General features: G+C 34.1%; 1 protein-coding gene across 8 annotated transcripts in view; it reads left to right on the forward strand.

Moving 5' to 3' along the window:
* Positions 1–26,780, forward strand: part of LOC134751575 (zinc finger protein 184) — a 146,945-nt gene that overhangs the window by 102,769 nt on the left and 17,396 nt on the right. For all 8 annotated transcript variants that reach the window (XM_063687042.1, XM_063687043.1, XM_063687045.1 and 5 more), the window contains one exon: positions 573–804. In XM_063687042.1, the coding sequence (XP_063543112.1) occupies positions 573–804 (232 nt within the window). The remainder of the gene's footprint in view (positions 1–572; positions 805–26,780) is intronic.

Consider the following 26,780-nt stretch of genomic DNA (forward strand, 5'->3'; position numbering starts at 1 on the left):
ATTTTTAATTATTTTAGTGTTTACACTCGTATGTGGTATTTTCTATAAAAAGGGACCTTATTGTCGATGGCGCTTACGCCATTATACACGATGCTCCGAAATAAATACAATGCCGCGCGACGCTGTGCGGCGTAAGTGCCATCGACAATAAGGTCCCTTTTCATAGTAAAAGCCCATGTTTTTTAAGGAAAAATGTCACCTAACCTATGACGATATAGATATTATCATACACTCTATTTTTCCTTCACGCTTCCTGTCATTCTCTTTGCAAAGGTGGCCATAATGCGTAAAAATGCAGATTATTGCTTCATTTTTACGTTGATAATCTATGGACAGCCTTTGCACTTTTATTTATTATCAACACGAAAAATTACATCACAAAAAGCGGTGGAAACAGTTCTTATCGCTAAGAAGCTTCTTTTAGACAATCGATGACTTTATTTACGAATTGTCGGTTAATATGATGCAAATGTGGGGCAATCGCATAATATATTATAGGTCGAAATGGTCCCTATACCCTAGAAGATAAGATAAGATCATCTACGGTTTACAACATTAAACTGTTGTTACAGATCTTCATGCACAAGAACGCCATGCAAATGCACGCGCGCGAGCTCCAACGGGGCCTGGGCGGGGAAGTGAAGCCGCACCAATGCCAGCAGTGCCTCAAGAGTTTCAGCTCCAACCACCAGCTAGTCCAGCACATCAGGGTCCACACGGGGGAGAAGCCGTACAAGTGCTCGTACTGCGACAGACGGTTCAAGCAGCTCAGTCATGTGCAACAGCACACGAGGCTTCATACAGGTTAGTTTAACCAATGCTAGTAGCCTCAAGAGCTTCAGGATCCAGCACATCAGGGTCCACACGGGGGAGAAGACGTACAAGTGCTGGTACTGCATTAGGCGGTTCAAGCAGCTCAGCCAGTGCAGCAGCACACGAGGCTTCATACAGGTCAGCATTTATATACTTGTAGAATAATAATTAACTAAATAAGGAAAAAAAATTAACAAACATAATTTTACAAAACCTATAACATGACAAATTAATGTACCTACACTGAATGTCAGGAAAACCAAATTAGATATCATTATGAAAATACCAACGTTAACACGCTTTGTCATTTTTCTTAATAAGTAACTACTAAGGCATTATAACCATGAAAGAGCTTGTATGTAATCATTCAATATATCACATTATATACCTACCTACGTAACGCATAATTATATCAAACCTTCATAACCTATATAATTCTACTACTGCGTGGAAACGCATGCTTATAGACTTACATTTGAACATATATTTAACGGACGTTGGAATCGTAAAACGAAACGCAACAGACAACATGCTAAATTTAAACGTGCATTCGATAACTAAAATACTGGCCGCTTAGAGCAACTTATAATTAAAAACTAAACAGCGCCCGATTGGCCACTGATTCGAGTAAAAAAAACGCGGCGTATACGTGAAAAGCGGGAAAAAATTGTCCAATGACCGGCGGCCGAGCGACGGGCGGCCAATCGCAGCGCGCCTCCCGACGCAACGTACATTCTACGTGGTTTAGAAAAAAAATTCACGTGTTTTTCCACGTTCAAGTAACCAATGGCGGACGGCCGTTCTATTTGTATGCACATTATTAATTCAACCATTTATTTTATGTGGGAATTTTTAGCGTTCGTTCATTTGATTTGCGTGTAGTTTTTGATTTGTGATGATGTTAAATGTTAGTTAAGTGGGATTTGAATTTACAAACAATGCATTAATTAAATTGATCTGGAGATTGTTTTTTATTTTAGGTTAGGAACTTAGGATATATTAAATATATTAAGAACGGGTCACTCACGTATTTTAAGTCAAAAAACGCTCGTCATGTTTCACTCCGTACCGAGGCGCATTACGCCGGACTCGTCGGAGCTACTGCATTAACTCGATTTTCCGTCCCCATATGGAGCTAAGACAGGTGCTGCGTTCGCCAAAGGATAGGGAGCCTTTGAACAGTCCGGGTGTATAATATGATTCTCCTGTGGGAGAAACTACATCTAAGGAGAGACGGGCCGAAACATTTCCACCAGATTGTCCGAACACATACCTACGTAGTATGAAGAACATGGATAGCAGGGGCTCTGCGGTGACGGATCACGTATTGGATTTGGATTTGACTCACTATATACGTTTCGATAAGGTAACCGTGCTGGCGAAAGAAAAGTTTGTGACTCAGCGAAAAGTAGAAGATATCGAAATTAGTCGTCATCAGAATTTTAACCGTGATTGTGGTTGGTCAGTGCCTCCGAACTGGAAAACTGTTTTTGGGTACTACGTCGGTGGACAGTGTGGACGAACCATTAGCGAATGACGTAGTGAGTGTTGTGTGCAACCCATCATTTGATAATAATGCCGTAAACGAGGATAGTTTCTCGCCCCCCCCCCCCTGCCGCCACCGGCGCCTCTGCCGAGTCATCGGGCGCGGAGGGCTGCGGCCCGCAGTCTGCGCCAGTCTGTCACCGTCAACGCAATCTCCTGATGACACTCCTCAGTACGGAGTGAAACATGTCGAGCGTTTTTCGACTTAAAATACGTGAGTGACCCGTTCTTAATATATTTAATATGTCTGTGTCTCACGGAATTTTTAAGTTAGGATATGTTGGAAGTGGAACTTTTGATATTAGCACAGTCAGCAACAGAAGTAGGTAAGTGGGCGAGGTTTTCAAAATGATCTTTACAAGTTCTTATTCTCTAGGCGATAAAGTTATGTTCATTTGAACACTTCTCCGCATAGATATTTCTGCTGCTGACAACGCAGTAATGATTTTTGCGACAGTTTTAAGACAGAGATCATTAATCAGTTGTCAACTTGTCAATAAAATCGATTTGTTAATGCATCGTTATGATAGAAGCACCTTATTGACCGATAAAGATTTTACCCCCTCATTCATAAAACTAATCAATCTTACAAATCAATGTTAAATTTTGCCTCTTTCTAACTAACAGAAATGTCAATACCCTTAACATATAAATCCTTAAGGCAAACTTGCACCATCCTACTACTCGGGGTTAAGCGGTTAAACCGTTAACCCATTATTAAATTGTACTGGTAACCATGGTAACTCCAGGTTTAACCGGTCAACCCCGTGGAATGGTGCAAGTGGGCCTAACAAAAACGTTTAAACTGTTCCACATTTAAAACCAAACTATTCAAATTTCGAACACTCATTCTTTTTCCTACACATTTTTTCGCACGTTCCGAAGTCGCAGACAAGTTGGCAGCCAGCAATTAAAACAGCCATCGCTGTTGGTTACCAACGCTTACCGAGAACTTTGGGCATTTAAAAAACCAATGTAAGATGCGCTTTCATATTTCGACAGCAGGCTCAATGAGAGCCCTCGTAACAAAACTTCCGTAAGACACAGACATATTAAACATATTAATAACGGGTCACTCACGTATTTATAGTCGAAAACGCTTGACATGTTTCACTCCGTACCGAGGAACGTCATCAGGAGCTCGCTTGTCTAGCGTTTTCGACTTAAAATACGTGAATCCCGTTATTAATATGTTTAATATGAGAGCCCTCGTGTATGAATTCGCCGCTAGTTGCGCTAGTGTAGATGGTGGTCTTCGCAAAGTTCGAAATGTCAAATGTGTCACTTGTTTAATAACAATGACTGACAGCTGTTCTTTAGACCATCAACAGTGGCGCCAACTGGTGAGCAAAAAAACGATAGGCCTCATTGAATATAAATTTAGCCTATTTTTTTAAGGATATCGATAGTGTGTTTTTTTATTTATTTTAAACATCTATAGTATACATGGCATTTGCAGTGACAAAGTGCGGCAAAGTAATCATTACCTAATGTCAAATTACACTTAAAAACAATAAAAACAGAAAATCTGTTAAAAACCAATACTTACTGAATGATTGCACATGGTGACGTCAGATTGTGACGATTAATAAAAGTAGCTAATAGCATTCATGAAAAACAAATAAATTACTGTTTCGTTCATGATTTGAACATGTTTAAACATGTTTTAAATAATTTTATCTCATTCTGGACACAGAATAACTAATAGTACTACCGTACAGAAAATTCACTCCTTCACAAAAGTCAGATTTAGGTATAAAATTATACCTATACTCGCCGCCTGCAAGCAAAATTGAAACTTATAACCGCGCACGAACCGTGAATCTTCTTTGCGCGCCGCAGTTTTATGACCGAGCTGCGAGTGTCGGCACGGGGTTGTCACTTGACAAGTTTTTGTACTTATTACCTACTGATTTATTATTTTTAAGATGAATATGTAGGAATTAGAAACGTTGATTCTGTAAACATATTTTTTTTATCCGGAGATAGTATGTCTGATTCTCACGGAAGTAGGTATGCCACAGAAGTACTTATTCCTTTGAAAATATGTCGGTCAATATAGTCCGGAATTTAAAAAAAATGTTATTTCTGCTTCCTTGTTCTTCCGTTTATTCAGACATCCGTAAACAGAACAATATCTATAGATTTAGGTTTCGAAGGCATATGTATTTTAAATTTTGCGCGAGTCGAGTGGCAGCCCATTGCCTTACGCCTGCCCGGGAGGCGCGCCGGCCAAATGTACCTAAACTGCGAAGTGACACCCCCCTGTTCTGGAACACAAAACACATAAAAAACATTGTTCTTACGAAATTATTTCGATAGTGTGCGCTTTTTTTAACAGAAAAAAACGAGACTTAGGGCCAGTGCACCAACCACAATTAACAGACTGATCAACGTCAAGCATCAAGCAGCAGCGAATTATGAAACTTCCCATACAATAAAATTTTGCGAACGCTAAAACGGTGACAGACGGTTTGGTGCAACCCGACCTTAGTGGTTTATGAATGATGGTTTGATGGTACTTATAGTATAAGTATACAAAAAAAAAACTAGACAACATATGCGGTGAGTTCGCCTGCGCTAGGCAAGCAAGGTGAATACTTTCCCAGCGATGATTATTGGCTGCCAGTGATAATGACTTTTTTTCTTTTTAATTTCATGTTGCGGCCATGACGGTATTGTTTTCAACCGGAAGTACTAATTTGTTAATTGTTTGTTTGCACACGTGAACAATTGAATGTTTTTCAAGCAGTGTAGGTTTGTTAATAAAGATAGAATGTACCTATTGGTGTTTAAATGGTTTTTATCTACACATAAACCCTCTATGATGCTTTCAAAAACGGCAAATTGCGGTCAGCATGAAGATATAAGATATTTAGTTAGAATATTTTTTTTCTGTGAAATTGTTATGATTGCGTGATAGGTAAATACATTATGTATAGATTTTATGTTTAATATAATGCTAATGATGATGATGAACGCTTTTATTTGACAGCGTAAAATGGAAAAAAGTTGAGAATTAGCAGCGATGCAGCGTCGAACATAAAAAAAATCTTAGTTTTTATTAGAAACAAATCCTTGTAAGTTTTGTAAATGTACTGACGTATAGGTTATTTAATATTCACCCTCTTCAGTAAATTCCGTACAATTCCCCATGTAAGCGATCTGAAATTGCATGAAAAACTTCGACACTTGCCATTTTGTTTCGCCGCTCTATAATTTTCCGCCATCAATCTACGAGTAACCCTTCGTCATTTCGAATAAAGAATAGATTTGTTCCTTCGTACAGATGTAGTGCATAATTATTTTCTTGTCTTGCTATTTCAGTCAGTCTCGGTACAAAAAGTACTGAGGTTGACTGAAGTAGCATGACAATACGTGAAATACGAATGTTTCCGAGAAAATACGATGGAAAACAATTATGCACTACATCTGTAATCCCTTATCCTGTAATACCTATAATATCTGTTTTACCTATTCTACTTTACACTGTAACGACTGTTCCCATTGGAGATTAATTGACTTTTTATTTACTGTTTTTATATTTTTATTGTTATTGTATTTTCATAAGTTTTGACATTGTAAATTAAAAATTTTAATTTGTAAATATCTCTAATTATTCGTATTCTAATTGTGTTGACAATCCTTATTGGTGCTATAATTTTATTTCATAAGTATTGTTATTATTTTCATTTTTAATTTATTTTGACGCTCATGATAGAAATTCTTATATCTTTGACATCAATGCAAACTTATTATGTATTTGTCTTTCACGAAATAAATAATCTAATCTATATTAGGTTTAAAAAAAGACATGTATTTAGTATTAATAAGTTGCATTTTTATAATGTTTTCATGCTAGTGACACTTAATAATCATAGTATCGTTTATTGCACCATGGTTAAAAAAGCTTGTTACAAAATTAAATAATAGTATTACAATATTTATAAGATTATATTTCTCAGACTTAGTAGGTAGGTAATAATTATGAATGTATGTATTTAAAACTTAGGACAACTATATAAACTTTATGTCACACTCAAATATAAATCCCCAAACACAACTAAAACAACTTTCTCAGAATAATGAAAGCATTACACTAATGGCAATAATAACATAAAAAGAAACACAACTTCTGCGAACGTTTTTACATAAATTACGACAAAAAGGCCCTCTTTATTTGTTTTTCTTTGTTTCTTTGTCCCATTGTTATGTAGAGTCGGGATAAAACAGAAGTTTAATATGGGTGGATCAATTTTATCTTGGCAATCGTTGCTATGGTTACGTTCCCCTGGGTCACTCTTAAAACCTACATAAAAATGTTCTTCTTCCTACCTCTGTCCGAGTTTATCTGGGGTCGGGCCTCCTTATGCATCGGCGCCAGGATATTCTATCCCGGGTTGTCACTGGTGAAAGCTTCTGGGCTTTCAAATCCATTTCGACGGTTGAACACCAAGTGGCCGGTGGTCTGCCACTTCCTCTAGGTCCTGTATTAATGTTAAGTACAGTCTTCACAGAGTAGGTATCGTCGCGGCGCATAACATGTCTAAACTAGCATCTACATAAAAATGTTCGCAATAAAAAATACTCTTTGGTACAGTCGCCTTCAATAATCTGTTACACAACGAAGGGCGCAAAAATATCTTACACAATCTTATTTGTAGAGCCATAAGAGCGTGTCACATATTTTTGGGCCTTCGAACAGTAACATATTATTGCAGGTGAGTTGTCCTAGGTTGATATAAAAATAATAAGAAATAGTTGATGCACTCATCAAACATTTATTGTGGAAATCTACAAGGACAAACAGGATTAATGGTTGTAAAATTGGGAATTGGGAAGGTAAAAAATAATGTAAAATTGGGAATTTATAGAAAAAAACCATTACAAGTTGTCAAATCCTCTCACGTTACCACATTTAATTTAATAATGCTAAACTGAAATAGATAACATACACTAAAGAAAAAGTGGCCAAGTCCACCGGTGGCCGAGGCGGGTCGAACCCGCGTCTTCAGCTTACGCGACTAACGACCTGACCACTAGACCACCCGGCCACCTAATGGTTGATATAAATGCTTTTCTGCTCATGATTTTCCTTTGTAAAATTTTTGATTATCTATTTCAATTCGTTGTTTACGGTTAAATATGATAACAGGTTTCATACCACGTTAACAAGAGCACGGCACGCCTGTTGGTGTGCGCACATCGTAGCTCACGAACGCTAGCATCTTTATGGTTGTTTTAATTTTTTAACGTGCCCCATTTTGCTATTAAACTATTCTTAAGAATAAATTAAAAAGTATCTTATAAAATAAAACGAATCCAAAGAAAAGCAATAACGCCCATAAAATTATCCAGTATTCGAGAAAACTCAACGGAAAAACTGTCTTATTCAAAAGGTCTTAAGCGCCTTTAAAATCATATACACGTATGACGTTTCTATTGAGTGAAGTAGAAAAGAGCACCTGGCCATACATTCATATCACCAACCAAACGTATAACCAGTTTATATTGATCTCTGATTAGAAAGAGTTGGTATATATTCGGGGGCCAGCTTCAAACTGGTTGGTTAAAAATCGAACGAGACTAGAATTTCTCTTTGCTCAAAGTTGCCGAAACTTTATATCATAATGAAAGTCCAAGGTGAAAAATCCACGGAAAGGAACAAAGGCAAGGAAATATTTTAATAATTATCCCATTTTACGGAGAAGTTTTTTTATTAAGAAGAAGTTTCGGTTGTCTGCGTTACCGTTTTAAAAAGTATTTGCTAAAGATATTAATTGCTTTACCTATTTTTTTTAAGTAATTTGTTTAAATAGCCTGACCATTTATAAATTGTTCCAGTTCTCTGTCTTTTTACATGATGATGATGATTAATTGCTTTACCTATTTTTTTTAGTAATTTGTTTAAATAGCCTGACCATTTATACATTGTTCCAGTTCTCTGTCTTTTTACAAAAAAAAAATAATTGACTAGATCTAATTTTCATTATCTATTATTACGTTTTTATAATCATACGATACATCTATACTCGATATTGAGGACTATACTAATATACTGTGTCAAATGATGAACGAACTTTCCTCTTTTTCAAATTTATCACTTAGGCAACCGAACCTATAGTTTCGTCATAATAGTCCACCAGTATTTTTAGGTCCTACTTTGCAATTAGGTTCACGTCTCTCCTAAGTACATACCACATATACATACAAAAGTATCTATTTTCTGATTGAAACTTATCGTTCTCATACGCCTCACGCCTTCGGGGTCCTTTTCTAATAACCTGTGAGATAAATCAATAGGTATTTAATTGTATTGTTATATGCACTTAAGCAGTTAAATTTTTGTCGACAGTAGTGAAAACATTCGTTTTAAAATCTGTGTCCTTTTCAGCTTTTATTTCTTCCTCCAAAACACTGATTTATACTTCCATGAAGATTCCAGCTAGAATATTAACAGGAACATAAAGACAACTTTGAAACATCAGAGGTGTATATTTAGTTTCTTTTTAGTCCCAGTGAATAATAATATATTCACAAAATCAATAATGCATGTGAGATAAATTACATAGTTTTAAGCCTACCTCAACATAATTGCTCTTTTCGGCCCCCCCACCGTCAATTATTTACACGTATACATATATACTGGACCACCCCTCGGGTGGGGGTGGGTAGTGGAAATCAATAGAATCATTGCGACGCTACCCGATGACTGCGCTGGGAAAAACGGACGCGGATGCGTGATGATTATATAGAAACAACGCGAATCACAAAGAAAAGTTGAGGTTGTTGAGGAAAAATTACCATAAAGGTACCCATATAAACAAAAAAAAAGGTTGATATAAATTTGGTTGACCAAAAGTACAGGTCAATGAATATAATGATGATATACTTAACATAGATAAATCACTTAAGGCATAAAATAAAAGAATAATAACGAGGATGCGTGATGATTATAGAAACAACGATTCAGTCACAAAGAAAAATTACTCTAAAAGGCATGAAAAACTTGACATGAAAATTGGTTAACCAGAAACGAAATAATATGATGACTGCATATATTATATACATAGAAACTATGCGTATCAACAAGGAAGGTTTTGAAAAAAAAAAACCAGAAAAGGAACGAAAAACTTGAATAAAACTTGGTTAATCAAAAGCAATCGTACGTATACAGAAAGACATAATTGTAATGCCCAAAAAAAGTATGTACATAATAAAGGTTGATATAAAATTGGTTAAAAAGTACCTACAAGTTGATGATAATTATGATGATAAACTTAGCATTGAAGTCACAAATACATGTAAGGCAATACTGAATGAAAAGTAAAAATAAAGCTTACTGATCTTATTATTCATCATCAAGTGACAAAAATCATCAAGATAAGCTAAGACAAAATAATCAGAAGAAAATTATTAAGATACGGTACCAGTCAAAAGGGATTTTATTTTCAAATTCATAATCCTGTATCTGTATTAACCCAGTGGTTCTAATAAAGTGTACAATATAGAAAAAATAAAGTTTTTTAAATTTACGGGTCATTATAAACAAATATACTTAAATAGAATTCTCGAGTGAAACTTCATATTATACAATACATAGGACACCCAAAAAGTCACAACACATACTTAAATTGCATAACAATTGCAAATAAATTTGCCTGTGGTTCTAACTTCTATGATTTTACCAAAAATTATAAACTGTAAGCCTAGTTTCCTTTTACAGGTTGAATCAGTGCTAACTTCGTGGGTCGCATATATATACATATGTATACTAGTTACTATCAGTACTGATTACTGATAATATCCTTTTTAAATGTACTAAAGACCTAAATCGAGTTTTCTACCAAAGTCAATTTATCACATTGAAATACAGGGACGGGACAACTATCTGTAAATATTTCATTACTCCGACTTGCTGCTGTCGTAAAAATTTAAATAATTAAAAGGAATATACCAATCTCATCTTTGTATGCCTCACAAGTCACAACTGCAAGTACATCCAAATATATAGGTACTCTATCGTAACTTGCTTCGACCGTACTTGTCCAGGGCCATTTTTTACCTTTGATGGTCATATTGATTCGATTTTTTAATAACAAAGTAAAAGAAATAGTTATTTACGATACAAGTGCGGAAAAGAGGAAATTCGCATGTGTATCGTACAACGTTTTACAGTACATATGGCCCTTTAAACTTTCGACATATGCACGAAAAGTGCTATTTGACGCACTAGTGCGAGAAAGTAGCACCATATGTACTGTAAAGTAAGTTTTAAAACTAGTCAGTTACATTTACATTTAGTGGATCAAACAATATAACAATTTGATCTGTCAAAATACCTACCTTTAACGAGATGCACCTTTTTATTTTGCAACACCATTCAAGTTTTTGACATGTTGTCATATATATCAGCTTTTCATACACATACATGGATTGTTAGTCGTCCCTTATAGGGTCTGCTAGCGGTATTGGGACGGCTGACCTCCCGTGACCCCGCCATACCTAATTCATGTATATCAACTGAGGGGTAGCCAACAAACAGAATGGTCCTAGGATACCTAGAACGCTAGCTGAAGTTTTGTGAAGAGAAATATTGTGATAATATTGTATACAATGATTAAAAGACTCGGTAAGACGGCAAAGGAATCCGAAATACAAATAAGTGGAGATAAAATCTGTCGATGAAAATCAAACAGAATTTAATAACGCATTACTACTTAAAATAAAGGTCGTATTTCTGTTTATATTTAGAACAAAGATACGACGTTTCGAAAATCATTGATTGATTTGCTAGTGAGTTTTGATATTCAAGTAGCAAATGCTAGCAATTTGTATTGATATTATCCAGGATTAAAGTACATAGGTAAATAAAACAAGACGATGGCCTTGGAAGAAACTTGAAAATAAGGAACATTGTTAATGTAATTTAAATACTTATTTTGATTTTGTTTAATGGCATTTAAAGTGACAAATTTATCCCATTCAATTCTCCACGCCCATTGGTCCATTCTTTCAAAATTAACGCACAAAATTTTCAGAAAACGCTAATTTTCATTCATACGCGCTACGGTAAGCGGAAACCTATATTTTAGCAAATATTAAAATGTAGGAAACATGCAATATTATAAATTCTCTATGTTGCAACCGCGGTGTTGCGGTCGCGTGAAATGCATTTCCTTTAAATATAACTAATGCATTGAATTGGCAAAAGGTTTTGTTTGTGGTTAGTTACTTTTATTTGGTAATAGGCTGTTTTTAATAGCATTGTGTAAAAAAATGTTTATGGATGTTTTATAACATTTTATGTCAGTTGTGGCTACTATGGTATGAAAGCACTACAAATTTCCAGTATATTTTACTCATATTTTACAAGTTAGTGTGTATCGAAATCGGTTAGTAAGAAGCCTTTTACGTGTAAAAAATACAATTCTTTGGAAAGTTTATTAACCATTGGTTGCCTGATAGAGAACGCGTAAAGGCATTAAGTTAGCCATTTGTACTATCTTGTATTTTGTAATAAAGAATAAATAAACAATTTTATATATAAATAATAACACGTAAAACTGCTATCATTATTTGATTAAATAATAGGTACACTAAAACACCACCTTAGCATTAAAAACTTTGTCATTAATTTAAAAAAAATTTAGCTACTCTCATAATACTCGTAGGTACAAACCCGCCATCTTAATATCTTGACTACCTATCACAATATTAAAATTCAGAAACCACGAGAAAGGGATAAGTCCCCCGCACCTCTGGGAGCACGTAATCCATCTTATCATTTTTAGAAATGTTATAATGGAAAAATTTGTCCGGGTGAAAAATCTTTAGCCCACTGGGGATTGGGGTCCTATGTGCACTCTTCATCAAAAATATGTATTCTTATTTCGCCTTATATTAAAGGAGTAAGACCTAAAAGTGTAAACTTTTGGACGTTGACGATATACTTACATTAAATTTGTAAGTTGGTGGGTATATAATATTAAAAGATTTTTTGCTAAGTAGTAATGCGGTTTTCGTAGGCACGATTGAAATACGGACAATATAAATGTTTGTTTTTTACCTCTTTTGCGGAATGAATGTCCGAAATACGAGTAGGATAGGGCTTGGTTTTAGAATAAGTATATTCCTACTAATCTCGACCAAAATGATTACTAAATATGTTATATTCATATAAGCAAATAAGATACATCTACTTAAGTACTTAACAAAAAAAAATCAGTCATTTTTTTGCGTTTTTTCGTGAACTATTTTTAGGGTTCCGTACCCAAAGGGTAAAAAGGGGACCCTATTACTAAGACTGCTGTCCGTCTGTCTGTCACCAGGCTGTATTTCATGAACCGTGATAGCTAGACAGTTGACATTTTCACAGATGATGTATTTCTGTTGCCGCTATAACAACAAATACTAAAAAGTACGGAACCCTCGGTGCGCGAGTCCGACTCGCACTTGGCCGGTTTTTTTTTCTACTCTGTGCAGCACAACCAAGGTTTGTTTGAACCCACGAATTACGACCACCAAGATTTTTAACATGAAAGGTGTGTATATTGAACTCAATTTTCGGAACCCAAATAACATGATTCCATTCTAACACAAACATTAAAATAAAACCACTCAAGTAAAAATTTACCTTCAAATTAGAAACACGTAAAACGAAGAAAAAAACAAAGCAAACGGCGGCCAATACGAAATAGGCGTAATTTCCATCATTGGACTAACTGAGAGGGAATCTGTTATCTTTTTCTGTCGCTTTTTTTCATTTTCCATCACGTCTTTGTCCCACCCTCTAGAAAAGAGGGCAGAAAGTACTTGGCACGAAGTTCTTGATACTTTATTAATATTTTTGGTAGTTCTATACACACATTTTTTACTTGTGCTCTCTATTTTTTCTTGTTATTAGGCTTACATGGATAGAATACAAACGTAGTAAAGGACACTTATAATAAAGGATTATACAATATTTGCACATTATAGTAACAGTTATGAAATTCATACAAGATACAAGGCTGTAGTAACAATCTCTCTCTATCTCTCTTCCAAGCTATATATTGGTAACAAGATGTGGGCACGGTGGTGATGGGGTCAGTTTTTCGTGTCTTTCGTTTCCACTTTGCCCTACCCTTGACGTCGTTTTCGGATACTCGTACTTTGCACTCAATCATATCTTTTAGCACTACGTCCTTCCATCTTGTTTTTGGTTTACCTCTGCCTCTTTTACCGGGGATGGAAAGTCGTAATGCCACAACCACCGTAGTAACAATAACAATTCTTTTCATGTTAAATGTGTTTTAAATAGTACTGTATTTGAAGAAGGAAGCTTACATTGTAGCAACATAAAATATATATTGAATAACCTTGTAGTTTTGGCGCATCGTTGTGTGTGATACTTTGCTAAGACTTTTAGTATGTCATAAATTTTGAATGATGAAAGATCAGGCCCGTAATCATAAAAGCTATTAAAATTATTTATTGTTGTGTGTGCTACGCCTTACCCTCACAAGTGACATAGTCTATACTATATAAGCTCTTACATAAGTTATTCTAGACAATATAGATCTATACTCCAACCAAGTTGTTCTCCTTTAACGCCCGTCCTCACATGGCGACCCTACCAGGATACAAAACACAACCAATTTTTGCCAATTTAAACTTATAAAATGTTATATCAATTTTTGTCACTAACAAACACTTATTTCTAATAAGCGGTAGCAAAGCAGATTACCAAAGATAACGAAATGTTTAAGTAGGTACTCTAGGTAAGAACCTACGTTTAATTCTTATTGAACATTCCACAAAGTAATCTACTATTGTCCCGTACAAACGCGAATTTCCTGAAGACTTGCAGGTATAAGAGTTTCTTTTTCTGTGACACGGGACCAAAAAAATGCACAGAAAAATGATCGACTTAAAACTCTGAAATAATCAATTTAATATACGAAATAAATTTCATTTGTACGGGACAAACCGTGAAATGCTCCTTGTATCTTATTGAAAAGTATCAAAACACCTCAAGCTCAAAGTGAAGTATATTTATTTACAGAACGAGATGGAAAAAAGGTTGTTCCGTGCGATCGGGTTTTATTTGATTTTTCCAATGTTTGCGTCGAAATTAGCGCCAGGCTCCTTCACTTCGCCTTTTTTGTTTACATTTTCGTTTCTAACTTCAAGCGTTGTATACTTTTTATATATTCTGTTTTATGTGAATTCTTCCTAGCTTTTTTTCTCATTTAGACAATGATTTACTCGTATATTAAAATTAAAAAAATTAAAAAAAATTTAAAATATCTTTATTTATCAATTAAAACAACACAACAACAGGCACATTGCAGTGAACCCCGCACTAGGCATGGCCTGTATCGCAGGGTTCAAGGTCATTACAGTTATATTACATAATTATATTAAACATAAAGATAAAAGAAAAAGAGGAGTGTGAAGTGTGAACTTGTGTGTGTGTATTATTATTATTATTTTATCAAACGTATACGGTAGGTTTATTTAGTTCCGAAAGTACTATAAAAGTCGTGTAAAATGTGTAAGTATAAAAGTTTTTAGAGAATGAAGTTATTATGAGCAAACTAAATTTTATTACTAATGTGCCTTTAACCCCGATAAAGGGTTGTCGAAACTTGCTCTAGATACCTATTTACATATCAAAGTTTAGTAATAATAATGTAGATTTTATTGTCAAAAGTATTGTCTGTATATTTTATAAAATTAAATACTCATTATTATTTACAACGACGGGACTTAATCGCGTAAAATAAGTTTTAAATTTACCTCCGACGTTTCGAGGACGGCGTTGTCCCCGTGGTCTCGGAGAAGACTGGCTAAAGTTGACATCAACATATTCTAGTCGCGCGAGTTTATTAAATACTAATCCTTCATTCATCTTTACCATCGTCAATTCGTCATCATCCCACTGGGAAATACAATTCTTCACTAACAACAAATACTACAACAAATTCAATAGAACAATAATCGTTGTTATTTTAATGAATGAAATACAATTTCACTAAAGAAAACTTGGAACTTTGTGTAGGAGTAAAAAACAGCGTTTGAAAGGTTTGACTCTGTTGTGATTATATTAAAAATGTTTGCTGTATAGTTGATTGTTTACATAAATGCAGGTAGTACGACGCTATTTTGAATAATAACTAAGAATCAGATTTAAATGTACTTATTAATATCATCGAATAAAAGAAAACTGATACAAGGACTGATAAAAGCCCTTCGTTAAAATTACAAGATTTTCTTCAAAACGCAAAAATATTTTAACAAAGTTAAACGATGGTTTAAATTCTAAATTTAAAGTAAACCAGAGGTCAACCCTTGCTTTTTAAGAAATAGTATACTTTCAATCATCTCCCCTTTATTAAATTATAAGAAAAAACAACTCAAGAGCTTGCCCTAGTTTCCTAAAAGAAACACCTCTTTCTCTTATTATAATTTACTTATATCATGATCGGTAATTTTGTAGCTATTTACATGATTATTAACTTTAATATTTATTTTAACCAATAAGGGGCTTTGGACATTAGATTAATCGGAATTAAAATTGATTTTATTTTTGATAAATGTTTGATGTTGATATATTAATAAACTTAATCAATAATACATTTAAGAAGTACATCTATATAGAGATTATGCAATCCACTGCACTCATCCGATGACTAAAATCTTAATGCTGATCAAAAGTGGTTCCTTTAAGATTCTAATATATACTTTTTCTAAAATTCCGTACATAAATCACCAAAAATCACCCTAGTCCGCCATTTTGCATTTAGCGATGCCCCACATCCACTCAAATAGTAATGGGAAAGAAATCACCCTCCCTCGCTCCGGGCCGCAGATGTCGTGACGATTTTAGGGCAAAATGAGCTTTTGCTTAATTTATTTTTTGCCGCCTTCTTTTCCCTGGGTAATTATTGACATCATGTGCTGGCGAAGTGTGGATACGCCGAGTTTTGAATAAAAAATCTTATTTTGATTATTATTCACAACGACGGGACTTAATCGCATAAAATAAGTTTTAAATTTTCCTCTGACGTTTCGAAGACGGCGTTGTCCCCGTGGTCTTAGAGAAAACTACGACTACTTCTTTGAGAACACGGGACAACGCCGTCTTCGAAACGTCGAAGGAAAATTTAAAACTTCTTTTACGCGATTAAGTCCCGTCGTTGTGAATAATGATGAGTAAAAATCGTGAAAATTTAAATCTTTTTTTTTCTGTTGCTTCTGGCATTTTATATTATATTTAAACTAACACGAACTTTACTCTTTTTTTTTCATCTTAAAATTAAAAGTAAGTGCATGCGATATAATCCCAATATTCGCCTGAACTGCATTATATTTATCATCATTTAATTACAATTAACAAAGTTAAAAATGTCACACTGTAGGGGCTTTATTGAAAATACAATATACAATCAAAACATGACAACTTTTTTTCTATCTATATTTAATAAACACGTATGTATATCACAAAAACCTACATTCTAATAAATAAAATTAATAATATATTTAACTAATACTGCGTAAATGCGTCTCTAACATCACCACGTCATAAAATACTACCTACAGATAAAATGTAAAAAAAGAAAATAGGGGCCATGTCCATAGAATTCTATTTCTGACAAGACGCTCCGAAGGTCGTGTTTGAGTTTTTTGCGGAACAGGACGTTCGGCCCAGCGATTAGGAAATTATATTGGGGAGGACATTTTCTTTTTTAGCCTATTATATTGGGGACATTTTCTTTTTTAGGCGATTGCTTATTAAACCGGGCTTACTGCGCTTTCTCCTTAATAGTCTTATTATATTTGTCTGGAATAAATTAAGAGAGACCACTGTGCGGAATACTGAACGTGATTGATTTTCTGTTATACATGTATACTTGTATACTATACACATGCTTTTTAATTTGAAAGGCTCCGTATAAAATAGCTGTAACTATGTTGTCATAAAAATATTTGAACGATTTTTGCTTTTAAAGTTCATTATGAGAGCACAAAAACAACTACCATACTATTCAAACAGTGGATGGACTGATTTTGAATACAGTTGGCATCAGATGTATCGGAGCGGCCAGGTGTTCACAAGTATCTGAACAGAGCCTGTACTATCAAAACTTTATAGTGTATGTTCAGTGTTCACATATTTTTGATCACCTTGGCCATTCCGGTATATCTGCGACTATGAGTAATCTTCTGGAGGCTGATAACGCACATATTACACTTCTGGAATTGCTAACGCCCATCCATTAACGTGTTATTTTACACCCAGACGGGCCTTACGCTTGTTTACCACCAACGGCACCAACCCAAAAAGCCGATTTAAATAAATGACAGTTATTATAGTAAGTTCTCATAAACGTCTAACAAATTCCGTTTATGAGAGAAGATTACTCAACTTTAATTAAATTAATTCAAACGAAGTGTGAAGAAAAAAGCTAATCAAAGAAAAAACAAAGCGAAAGAACCCAACGATGCGTCAAAAGAAACAAAAAGTCTCACCAATTAGCTTTTATTACTTTTACAAAGAATTATTAATTACCGATATTAATTGTAACCTTTTTTGTTTTTACTTCCATTGTTACCATATGGTATTTTAGGGTTAAGTTTTTGTGAAGGGTTGTTCTTAAGTTTTGCTTTTGATTGTTAAGTTGCTTGATGTATGTAATTCGTTTCTTGATAATGGCGATTCAATGGTTTTCTGTTGTACTAACATTATGCTGTAATTAACCTCATATTAAACTTAATTTCCTCTTTTCGTGTAGATTTGGGGTGAGTTTATGTTAGGCGGCTAAATGGGGCATTTTCTATGAAAAGGGACCTTATTGTCGATGGCGCTTACGCCGCACAGCGTCGCGCGGCATTGTATTTATATCGGAGCATCGTTTATAAAGGCGTAAGCGCCATTGACAATAAGGTCCCTTTTAATTTTTAACAAGCAGAAACGTCTGCGATCGATGCTCCAGAGGCCGTGAGTTCAAGTCTCACCCAAGGCAGTAATTTTTCCACTTTTAAATTTATTCTAAGCTTAAGGTCCCTTTTTATAGAAAATACCAAAAATATTTGACCGAGACTGTAAATGAAGTAATTTTCCGCAATTTCTTTTCAATTATGCGTCCTTCTGATAGGCTAAAAAATGATTAGCATACATGATTAATTAATATTTTTCGTTTTTATAAAAAATACTAATTAATATTAATAGATTATACTAAGTTTTGGTTGAATTTCATTTTTAGACAAAGTTAGGTACGTAGGTACTGGACAGTGGACAGTTACTTTACAGGTAACCAGATTGAGAAGTTTATTCTTAACAAATAATTAAATCGCTGACATTAGATACTTAAATATTTCGTAAATCAATATAACTATCGGAAATAAATATCGTCATCATACACTCATGTAATTATATGTTTTCTGCAACCATCGCTAATAGCAACACAATAAACTTTTTCCCAACAAAAACCCATAGACAATCCGCATTACAAATCGAGGTCGCCATTTGTAAAACAAAGATGGCGCTTTACATCACAATTAGCCATAGACTAGAGAAACAATATGGCGGTGAAAAACACGTTTCCTGCTTTTAAATGACATACTTGAGAAAAACATTTGCGTTTCATTTCTTTATTAAGTCCGTTATTGTCTCGTCTCACGTTTATAATGAATGAAGGAGATTAGTCCTTAAAGTAATTGTAATAAGGATGTTTGTCTTGTGTCGATTCTATAAATATAATAAAGTCTTAATTACGTTTCTATGTGAAGTTATTTTACTTATGAACAAGTTTGGGAACAAATCAAATTATTTTATTAAATATTTTGATTTGTTGTTTTAAAGTAGTCACACTACTATATATAAATTAAAAACTGTAATAGATGTCATATATTAAAGAAAAAGTGACGAAGCCCTCCAGTGATGAAGGCCGGATTCGAACCGGCGTCTAATATATGACATCTATTACAGTTTTTTAATTTATTTTACTTATGTTTATTAAGATTAGATCATATAGACTTTTATTAATCATTAAACCCTATTCAGGGTGACCATTACAGCTGTAGAGTCGAAGGCAAAAATATCGATCCAGACAAATGGCTCAAAATTATGTGAACACGACTTTATTGTCTAAGGTGTAAGAGCGTACACATAGTTTTGAAACTTTGGAAATATATATTTATGCCCTTGACTGTACATGCATGACATTGCGATGAATAAATGAAAATACACATTAGTACAGAATTAATCATGAGGTTGGATGAAAATAAATAAAATAAAATAAAAAAATGTTTGCAATAATCGCACTTAAACTATCGTGAGACATATTTCAAAATATTTATCAGTACGGTTTTTACTCACTATTATATATTAGTGCACGACGAACAACCGCCGCGGACACTCGTGCCTGAGGATGGATTCCCAAAGAATCCGAAACATGTCGCCAAAAGCGACTAAAAATAATAGTGAGTAAAAACAGTACTGATAAATATTATAAAAAAATGTGTCCGAAAATTCTACTATCTGTGACCACTGTGATCAAAACCAACTAACGACTACCTATCCTAAAACTAACAAAATCATAATGTAAAGTTCAATACCTATAATTACACGGTAATGAAACATCCAAAATTAAACCAGAAACCGGTAGAAAACAGGTGGTACCAATCCGGCCATAAAGTCTCAAGCAAAAAACCGGAACTCGATCATCAATAACTTTACCGATTTTTTACCGAGATTTTCGGTAACATCTGAACACAACAGATGCAGAGCGTACATTTTAAATAAAAATCGTTTAAAGCAAAAGTAATTATAAACGCATTACGGCAGATAACTTTCTTTATCTCGCTTAAAAGATAGTGCAGTCACAAAAACTACTTTGCTACTTGTTAATAAAGTTTAAAATAAGAAAAAGGCGAAGAGTTGCGAGATTTCTAAAGTTACTAAATTACTGGCTAGAAACAAAAACGAAAAAGAAACAAAAGCCGCGACACTACGCGAATTCAAATTCAAAAATGGAATACCACAAACAACACGAAAACTCGCTCTTTCTGTTTTTAAATCCCTGTGGCGTCCTTTTGTTTTTTCGCAACTTGCTACTTAAGTATTCTTTCATTCATCCAAAGCTGTTTCTTTAATAATTAGGAAAGAATGGTGCTTTTATTTTTATAATTTAATTATGACAATAGACAATAGGGGCTATTAGTAATTATTTTGACGTACTAATTACCATTATGATATTGTATAAATTTGTCTCAATCGACGTAATGTGCAAACCTATTGTTTTTTTTAACTTAAAATTATATTCAGTTACAAAACTAACATAAATATAAAATTTTCTCATAAAGCTCAAGCAACATTACTGTCAATTATTGACAAAAACCTTTACCCGATTTAGCAAATTTCGTGGCCGTGTAAACAGTTAAAATAAGCGCTCACATCTATTTCACTCCAATTCCAAAACGACCTAACTCCCACGTTTTTAAAGCAACATAGGCCGTTTTAGATTGTCGAAGTAGGATAGACCTAAGTGCACCATTATGTTATTATAGGCATCAAAATGTTGCCAGCTAACGGTATGGTACGAGCAAACCAGTTTGCTTCGCGTATGTGTTCGATGGCCAAACGTTTAATTTGTTTTGTTTTAGCCTTTTAAACTTTTAGGTCTTCAGAACTGACGGACTAATCGGGCGATATGTTGATAATTTAGTTGAGACTGCGTTTTGTTTTCGTTTGATAGGCTCTTGAACGTCTAAAAATGTGTTGCATGATGACACAAAACAGGACGAACCTATCCTGTAAAATGCAGAAAAATGCCGATAATAACTTCTGGTATCTTATTTTATGTTTTCTTTTATATTATGTAATGTCTTGTTTGTTTTTGCTTACGAATAAAATCTTATTCTATTGTATTCTATTCCATGAATATCATAATCTAAGACGAAAAAAATCACAAATGAATCGACCCAGGTGCCCAATTCCAAATCCATTATTCCATCCCCTTTAACCTTCGCGAAAACTCAAGTTTTTTCACTTAATTTAAACTGAACAGATACTTGAGATAATTACTCTTCGGGCCTTTTCAATCGAACCCATTTTCACCGAAAATTCTTCAATTTTTTGAAGACGCCATTGTGAGTAAAGAATCGGTAATTAAAATTCAATTTTGGAACAATCGAATGTGTAAGAGGTTAGGATGACGCAGTGCATTTTAATTGGATGAATAATTTTGGCGGCAATTTCGTTAATTCGCTCGTTTGTCTATGCCGAGTGATTTTTTTTAATCGTAGGGTGGGCTTGGAGAAGTAATTGACTTCCTGTGATTTGAAAACAGGCCTTTATTATTTTAAAATTGATAAATTGACAATACGGTTGAATTTTGAATTTAGAAATGCGTATTTTCGCAGGTAATTTATTATCAAAACTACGTATTGTTGAAGAAGCGTGACGTTCTAAATAATAATGCATTATTCAAATTGGTCACGTCGGTCAAAAAAACTCGCAAACACGGGGTTAGAGGTACCTGTGAAAATAATAGCTTTAATACAAAATTAGCATAATAATAGCGTAATAATAATGTAGTATTATTTCGGCCATCGGACAGCTGCCGGGGCATTGTCCATCGGCATGATGCACTTTTGTGAAAAGGTCACCCTTTTAGACAAGTTTGTATGCGGAAGACAAGGGGATGTATTTTTTGTCTTTCCGTGTGTCGATTCGGGTCGTTAGAGGTTGTCTGCTTACATATTTAATGATTATAATTTTGTGGAATCTAGAAGTGTAATAATCTTCTCTAATATGCACACCTAAATAATCTAATTTAACAAGCAAAATGTTTATTGGACAGTGGAGGAAAAATAAAGAAAAATTTAATTAAATAAAAAACATTGTAAGTGGACAAATAAATTATTAAACAGGAAATTTATATTCATTACTAAAACAATCACAATACAAGAAAGAAATAGAGGGAATTGGAAAAACAAGTTTCACAAAGTTTTAATGAGTTTTATAACATTATTATCTTCTTGTATTCATCTAGGTATAGGTATTAACTACCAAGTACCCTAACTATTCTGTATCTACCTCAACCTACTTACTTGCACATTATTGTTATACAAAATTACAGGTCTTACTTAGTGCTGATCTAAATTATTAAACATATCTCACTCATCAAATTAATAAAATAATAATAATGAAATAAATACAGATTGACGCACCGGACCCCTTGGACTTAAAAAAACAATGCCATACCTGGCAATCAAAGGGTTGAAATAATAGAAACAAAAAAAATATCCAAAGGGTCGCAGCAATGATTTATAAATAAGTATTGTGTTACAGTATTACAGTTCATTTTATTGTCAACGATCTAGATTAAAAACGGAAATAGAGATTATATTTTTTACCATTTTTGCTGCCTTTACTTCAATCAAATTTCAAATACCAGACACAGAAACTATCACTGAACGAAAAACAAATACTTATAACAAAGCATATTAGATAGTGTCTATGCAAAAATAAAAACCTCGCGTGTCAAATAAATAATTTAAAAGCTAATCTCTTGTGTAAAAACTTTAATTCATTTCCCGCAACAAACAGTCAGAGTTCGAAAAAGCTCATTCCAAATTTAAAATTCGCAATTATAATTCAAACGTTAAAAACTAGCGGAAGCATTTTAAACTTCCAATTCCCAATTCAACAGACTGCAGTAGAATTTTTAAATTTGGAAACCGGAGCGACACATTTAAAAAGTTAAGCTAGGGAGGGGATGAATAAAAATAATCGGCGAGTGATGCCAACCTCTCGCTGTTCACACGATCTTAGTTTGTGTTAGGGCTGTCGCTAACTCGTCTAGGATTTTTTGTCTATAATATTTTTTGGAAAAGTGTGGACTGAACGAATTTGTAGTGACAAAAATTTAGAAAGGTAGGTTGAGATGGTTTGGACACGTGGAAAGAATGAGTGAAAGAAGGCTAACAAAGAGTGTATAAGGGAGAGGTAGAAGCAGGAGTTGGAAGATGTAGACCTCGGCGGACTTTCTCTGATCAGATCTGGTAAATCCTGAAGATAGGCCAGGTCAAGATTACCCTTAACCGGCGAGCATGTATGAGGAATGTTATGAAAGTAAAGGAAGCGAAAAAGGTTTGTCAGGATCGTAGCAAGTGGAAATCCGTGGTCTCTGCCTATGCCTACTCCTCCGGGAAATAGGCGTGATTATATTTATGTAAGTATGTAATATTTTTTTGTGGACCAAAATGCAAATGGATTGGTTGCTGCTTTCGGAAGTAGCGCCTGGCGTCCGTTAGCTCGTTGGGTGGTGACATTCGGAAGTTCGCAGGGTACTTCTGGATGAAACTAGCCCAGAACCGGGATAAGTGTCGTACACGAAGAGAGGCCTATGCTCAGCAGTGGACGACATGAGACTAAAAGGATGATGATGATAATAATAATTTTAGTCTCGAAATGAAAGCGATAGCTTGATCAAGATGATATAGTTTTACTTAGGTAATCGGTAGTTGGAGTAATAAGAAAAAAAATATCGAATATTCCAAAATATATATCAATTTATAATTTACAAATATCAATTTGCAAAAGATAGTGTAGTTTAAAGAATGATCAAAACTCAAGTAAAGTCTTAATTAACTTTGCAATAAATATCAAATGTTTCAGTACAAAAATTGTGCCTGAGTTCAAATTTTCCAATAATAAGACGCAAGAGCTGCCAACCCTCCCAGACGGTATAACTTTAGCAAAACTTGCCAAGATCGAGTTTTGTTCTTTTTGCATTTTTCTCTTGTGCAAAACCGTTTTATTTTTTATTCGCTTTTCCGAGGAATCCTCTGGAAACGTTGTACCCTTTTCAGAAGTTGGCTGGCTATCTTTCTTAACTTGACTGCCTGGCGGAAAGGAATGGAGTTCTCTTTAGAATTTTCGTTTCTTTGAATTTCTCGTATTATTAATTGTGTTTTAAATGGTTTAATTTTTCTTATATCATAAATATAATGTAGGAAGATACTTTTGCAAATTCTGTATTGAGCGTGATTGGATTGTGGTAGTGTTTAGTAAAGAGGGTTTATCCATTAAACTCCTACTTGTACAAGTGTATCTATTTACATTAATACTAATGTTACTAGTCTAGTCTACCAATGTTAGTACCTACGTACCTAGCTTAGTTCTTTCATGATCTTATATGTATGTACTCGTGCTTTACATTGTATAATATATGTACATATTTTAGTTTCCATTATTCGATTGTCATTTGTATGACATATGTAGGTATTTTTATACAAAAGTGAAATATTCCATAAAAACAATGAAATAATAAAAAATATATTAGGAAAATACTTAGAAAATTTTACAATGTGGAAGTCTCCCACAGAATTCCTGTTCTGAACTCCTCAAGTTTTTATTTGACCACTGAAGCATTGCCGAGATAGCGGCGGCGAAAATTAAAAAAAAGGTAAAAAAACCTTCGAGTTTCCCTTGAATGTTTAAACGTGGGATTGTTTGAAACAAGTTAAGAAGAGTTGTTTTTTCCCAATTCGATTTGAGGTCGGTTGTTTTAAGTGTAGGTATTGATAGGATTGTATTATTTGTCTTTCAAATTGTTTATTGTCTTTAATATCTATCCAATAGTATATTGCCAAGATTTTGAATAGGTACCTGCGTTGTCTTTAGTATAATTTGTTTGTGGAAATCTGCTTTTATTAACATTTGTCATAGTAATTGTCTTGAAATTTATCATCTAATTAACTTTTACTGACTTTTACGTGTATTAAAAGTAGTCATTTAATTCAATTTTTTTATGTAAGAAGTTTGTTATTAGTTAGCTACATTTTCCAGATAAGGATCGATGATGTTGATAGTTGACACTATATTTAAATAATGTTTTATATAAAAAAGTCAGTAAAGAGCTATAATTAAATATAAAAACTTTACCAATATTTTCAGTTACAATCCATAAAACTCCACCCAGATCGCAACTTCACATCACTACTATTATTTATACAAAACAAAATGGCTTCCATATCCATTGAAAATGTCAATACCAACAAAATTCACCCGCGCGCAGGTGTACTTACCGTTATTTTTTCCGTGCCCACTGCCCACCCCAAAATAGTTGGGGTGGTGGGGCCGCCCCCTGTGGGGGCGGAAGGGGTGGGGGGTGCACTTCCATGTGTGCACGCATTTTATGCCTAATAATTTAAATTTTCGCCCAGTCGTAAATTATGTATGGTTTAATTACGATCGCGTACATTATTTACCGCTGAAGTAAGTTTCAGGCTATCTTTATTCCGTGTGTGGTATTGTATTGTAGTGGTGGTATAACTTGTTTTGTACTGTACTGCACAAAAAAAGTTGCTTAATTTTTGCTTGAGTCATGGTTTTCTGCTTCGGAATAAGCATTTTGAAGACAAAGTAATCGATATAGTGTTAGTACTCAATACATATAGAAAATATTTAATAACTATGTTAGTACTTGAACTTAAGTTTTGAGAGGTCTAGTGCCTACTGGTAGAGGTATTTAATGTATTTAATTTGTGTCGAGGCAGAAAATCTAATATAATTAAATCTACACTCAGTTTAAAACAGGTATCGTCAAATTTTTCGAAGACAAACTTACTTCAATTTTAATAACAAAACTTCCGTGAGACACAGACATATTAAATATATTAATAACGGGTCACTCACGTGTTTTAAGTCGAAAACGCTCTACATATGTGACGTCGACGCAAGCTCCTGATGACGCTCCTCGGTACGGAGTGAAACATGTCGAGCGTTTTCGACTTAAAACACGTGAGTGACCCGTTATTAATATATTTAATACAAACTTACTTCTTTTAAATAAATTAAATCCAATGGCAAATACTTATAAAAAAAACACGAATACGGTTAAGAATAATTACGATTTTACGGATTACGGTATGTATGATTTGTTTTTATATACGATTTAGCAAATTAAATAAAGTCACAGGTGAATTGCTTAATGAGTATTTAAAGTTAGAAATTAACTACCACTTAATTATTAACAAGATGTTTATTACTGTGTCAACGCGTGTTGTTGTGTTTTCTCGTAATTTTATTTTGTTTTGTTGTTTATTCTTAACAGCAAGTAGTTAAGTAGACACTTGTATTAAATAATGTATTTTATAATCAGTTTCCGCCTTTCCAATTTATCAATAGTTATAATATAATCTTATAAGTTGCGTACCTGCTTCATTCATTGTATATCAAAAATCTCAAATAACATCATAACGGCGAAAACACGCGAGATTTATTCGAATACGAGTCAAAATGGCGCGTAAGTCTGCGTTCTAATTTCAAAAATAAATTCGCTACACGCGCCGACGGTTTTAAAATCGACGCGATGCATTCCGAATGCAATTTATTATTTTCGAAATTCGAATACGTTTCGGATTAG

Source organism: Cydia strobilella, chromosome 22 (genome assembly GCF_947568885.1).
Source record: "Cydia strobilella chromosome 22, ilCydStro3.1, whole genome shotgun sequence".
NCBI classification, from domain to species: Eukaryota; Metazoa; Arthropoda; class Insecta; order Lepidoptera; family Tortricidae; genus Cydia; species Cydia strobilella.